The sequence below is a fragment of the Onychomys torridus genome, chromosome 3 (assembly GCF_903995425.1).
Source record: "Onychomys torridus chromosome 3, mOncTor1.1, whole genome shotgun sequence".
Taxonomy (NCBI): Eukaryota; Metazoa; Chordata; class Mammalia; order Rodentia; family Cricetidae; genus Onychomys; species Onychomys torridus.
This window is the reverse complement of record NC_050445.1, coordinates 56815378-56819581: the sequence shown is the minus strand read 5'-3', so window position 1 is coordinate 56819581 and position 4204 is coordinate 56815378. Positions and strand designations below refer to the sequence as shown.

Below are 4204 nucleotides of genomic sequence, written 5' to 3'. Positions count from 1 at the left end.
TCTATAATGTAGTGGATAGCCATCCCAGCATTGGCCTGGAAGTTCCAACCTCCATTGAGGCTTCAGTAATGATCACGCCCACAAGGCGGGGCAGAGGAGGGAGCGGAAGACCCAGGAGCAGGAGGAGGTGGCTCTCTTGGTTCCAGGACGCCGGACACTGGGGTAGACCGACCAGAGTTCTCCAGAGAACGCCGCCGGACTACCCTATACCTTTGCCAGACCCTGCAACCTACCCCTTCATTTGTAAGTTACCCCACAAAATAAACCTCCCTTTTAACTACGTGGAGTGGCCTTAATAATTTCACCAATACTATAAAATTTCCTGCAAAAAATCTTAGCATTATGGTATAGATTGTTTAATATTCTTGAGTGCTAATTTAAAAAATGTCAGTTTGGTAGAGGTATTTTTCTTTCTTTCTTTCTTTTTTTTTTTTGTTGTTGTTTTCAGGTTTATTGAAAATATGACAGAACAGATTCAAACGGCTCCACGTGGTGTTTTGAAATTCATCCCAACGGTAGGCTGAGTGACTTGCAGGTTAGAGAGGCTGCCGAAGTCCAGAAGCTTCAGCATTTCCTTGGTGTCAGGATCTACCTCAGTGATCTCCTGATCCAGGGCTGAGACCTCAGGAACATAATTATCTCTCCTCTCTCTCTCTTCTTCCGGCAACTTGATAGAGATACCTCTCACAGGACCTCTCTGAATCCTCTTCATCAGATGCGTGAGGTAGCCGGCTATCTTGTTGCGGAGTTTCTTGCTGGGGATAATGGCGATCTCCTCGCACACGCACTTGTTGGTGTGGAAGTCATTATCCAGGCGCATGTAGTACTTCTCGATGATGACCCGGGCTGCCTTCTTCACGGTCTTGGTGAGAACGCGGCCCATGTTGATGGGTCCCAGTAAAAGAGGGTAGAAGTATTTTTCATGCTTTGGGGAAAAATTCCTTTTTTAGTTATATAAATTGCCTTTTTATTTTCAAGTTACGTTTATTGTGCTTTTACACTTCCAATTGTCCTTAGAATCCCTGACCACTTTTTTCTTTTAAAAGACATTTATGTCTACCCAAATAGGGCGCTTGACACTGTCTGTGGCAGGATAGGAACTTACTCAAGGAAATGTAAATGTCCTATCCTCAGTAGGAAACTCACTCTGAAGAGCTTTCCACCTATGAACAGCTGATCAGAGAGATAATGGAGGAAAGGACAGCTTAAGACTGTCCTTAACCCTTAGTCACAGGAATCCCACTACTCATTTAATTACACAATGTCCTTTGCAGTCTATTAAGCATTGTTGTTCAGGACAAATGCTTACAACAGCACTGTTATTTGTGGCGTTACCTTGTCAAATCACAGAGTTCTAGCAAAAACAGATGCTATTGTTCAGCGACATTCTCACCTGCCATTTGATCAAGATATGCACTCAGCTCTAAAGAAACATGAATTGAGTTCCTGAAAACAAAGCCATCCTGTGTGAACTCCTTTGGCTATTGCCACTACAGCTGATATCATTTTCTTAGGCATCTTTCCATAATCCAAAATAGGAAACCGCTCTCATAGGGATTAGGTTCCAGAATCAGATACCATAAGACAAGTGGTCATTAGCTAGGCATTTCACAGTAGAATCATTGGCAAATTACTTCTGTGTTTACAGATAGATGCCAGTGTGTTAGTTTCCTACCTCATTTTCAAGTTCTGTCATGTTTTGTCCCCAGCTAGTCTCTCTTGTCCTGCTAAAATCAATGAGGATGTTTCCCACTTACAATTCAATTCACTTTTTGGATGACAGCCAATGCTTTTCTGAGCAAAGTGACCCGGTAACAGTTTTCCTGGCCTTGTTTTATTTTTGAAACAGAAAAATAGCAAGTTTCCATCCTCCTTTAACTTTCCTTTTCATGGGTGAGAATGCTAAATGACAGCTGTGTGGAGCATGTCCAGAGTTCCACATTGTGGAAACTGACTAATGGACCATCTGATGAAAGTGCCATTGGCATTTGAACATCATAACAGCTCCCTCTTCCCCAAATCACCCAAACAGAGATAAACTGAAACTGGGAACAAAAAGAAAGTTTTTCAGTGCTCAACAGGTCAGTTTATGCCAACATCTGAAGTCTTTTTGAGTAACTAAGGTGAACAGAGAAAGAATCTAAGGGTAGAATGGTAGTTTAGTCCTGTACTCCCAGCCAGAACATGGGCGTGGGGTGACAAGACGCAGGAGGGTCCTCAAGTTCAAGGCCAGCTGGTCCACATAGCAAGTACTAGGCCTGCCAAGGTTACATACTCAGACCTTATCACATACAACAAATACACAACGGATAGGTAGAATTGAAAATGAAGTCTACAAAGAGCACACAATAAAGGTACTTAGAAATATGAGGCTGGTAAGTGCTTTCAGGCCCCTTTCCTCATATCATCAGGCAAGTGACTGTCATACACAACACTAAACGTGCAGAGTTTCTTGTTATCAAAGGTGACTGCTACTAATAAAAAGTAATTGTTTAGAATATCCGTTTCTACTATATACATATGTATATACATATATATTACTATATTCAATTATGCAAACCTATAAAGAGATGATGACTGAGCTATTATCAGCGGAGCTTAGTCCAATAATGACATAAATCAAAGCAGTAATTGTGTTTTATTGTTTTATTAAAGAAGACACTTGAGTGCTATAGAAATCAAGTCAGAGTTGTCTTTGACTTGTTTATTTTTATTTTATTTTGTTGAGTTTAATTGTATCTGTCCAAAATGTTAACTTTTAAAAAGTCAAGACACACACATGCACACATATTACAGTTTGAATGTGTTGTATATGTAAATGTGCTTGTGTGAGGTTTTGTGCACCATTTATGTACAAAACTCATGGAAGCCCGAAGAGGGTATCAGACTTCTTGTAACTAGATAGTTTTTAGCCACCATGTGGGTACTAGGAACTGAACCCACATTCTCTTCAACAGCAGCAAGCTCTATTAACCATGGAGCCATCTCTCTAGACTCTGGAAATTACTGTTAAAGAAAAGAAGTCTGCTGCTTTCCATGAATAATTAAAGTAAGTCATACCGTTGAGCTCATGGGCCCAAAGGGTCCATTTCTATTCTTGGTGTTTTAGGATGTTAGGTATGAATTACACTGAGAAGTTTTGGCTTCTTTGCTCACTGCTAGAGTCATTATAAAGTGACTAGAAGAGTACAAATTATTTTGTATCTAATGCTAACCTACAGGTTTACATGATCAGAGATGCCAAATTGCCTCCTAGAAAGTACACATTGCTTATCAGTTTTTCCAGCAGAGAATGGGGTAACAGGAAAACCAGTCACCCCAAGTAAATCTGCTTTAGTTATGTTTTCCATCTTTGTTTTCAAATTGTGATCAAATGGCCATGGTTTTAGAGCAGTAATCTAAAAAGACAGAGCTAGAACGTGCCAAAAGCATGTTCTAATCCCACAAAAGCTGACAATGAAGGGGCTCTGACTCGAGGGATCATAGATTGCAGTATAGTAAGGCTATGTGGTGATTGCTCATCAACATAAAGCAGTTCTTATGAGTATTCTAATGTTCCCTTCAAACACCAAAATCAAGGTTTTTAGACTGTAATTGTGTAGTATGTATTAAAGTTTTCAGTGATGATGCTTCCTTGTATATCACAGTAGCAGTTTATCATTTCTGATCTCAGGGAAGACTCACATACTTTAGAATACTAGAGGCTAGCCTCTAACATTGAGGATTTGTTTCTTCCAAGACTGAAATTCTTTATGGTTTGCTACTAAGCATTGAAACTATACCACTTGCTCCTTGCCCCTAATTCAGGGTTTCCAGAGTATAAAAATTTTGAAGTGATAAGAGCATGGTTTTGACAATAGCAGCATTGTTTCTGGGGATATCACATATATACACATATATTCAGGCTATCAATCCTGAACTAAATAATTCAGATCTCTGTGTATGGACGGAATACTTAAATTGGCTTTTTTGTGTTCCTGGATCAACTATGTTGCATTGGACATGACAAATTACACCATGGACATGAAATTTTGAGTATATGATCAAGATATTTTGGGTAAAATGACATAGGGACCAATGAGGAACACAGAAAGCCTTCAGCATTTAGTCTAGCTAGATTTTATTTTATTAATTTATCAGGAAGATATGTGAGGAATATTTGGGCATTAAAGATGGTGAGCAAAAAGCACCTGAAGTTATTATA

General features: G+C 39.5%; 1 protein-coding gene across 1 annotated transcript; it reads right to left on the bottom strand.

Annotated features, from left to right (window-relative positions):
- Positions 1 to 437: 437 nt before the first annotated feature.
- On the bottom strand, positions 438 to 884 carry LOC118580666 (40S ribosomal protein S17-like). Its single transcript, XM_036182572.1, has one exon. It carries the CDS (start codon positions 881 to 883, stop codon positions 476 to 478), a length of 408 nt encoding a protein of 135 aa, XP_036038465.1. The 5' UTR covers position 884; the 3' UTR covers positions 438 to 475.
- Between the last annotated feature and the right edge of the window lie 3320 nt (positions 885 to 4204).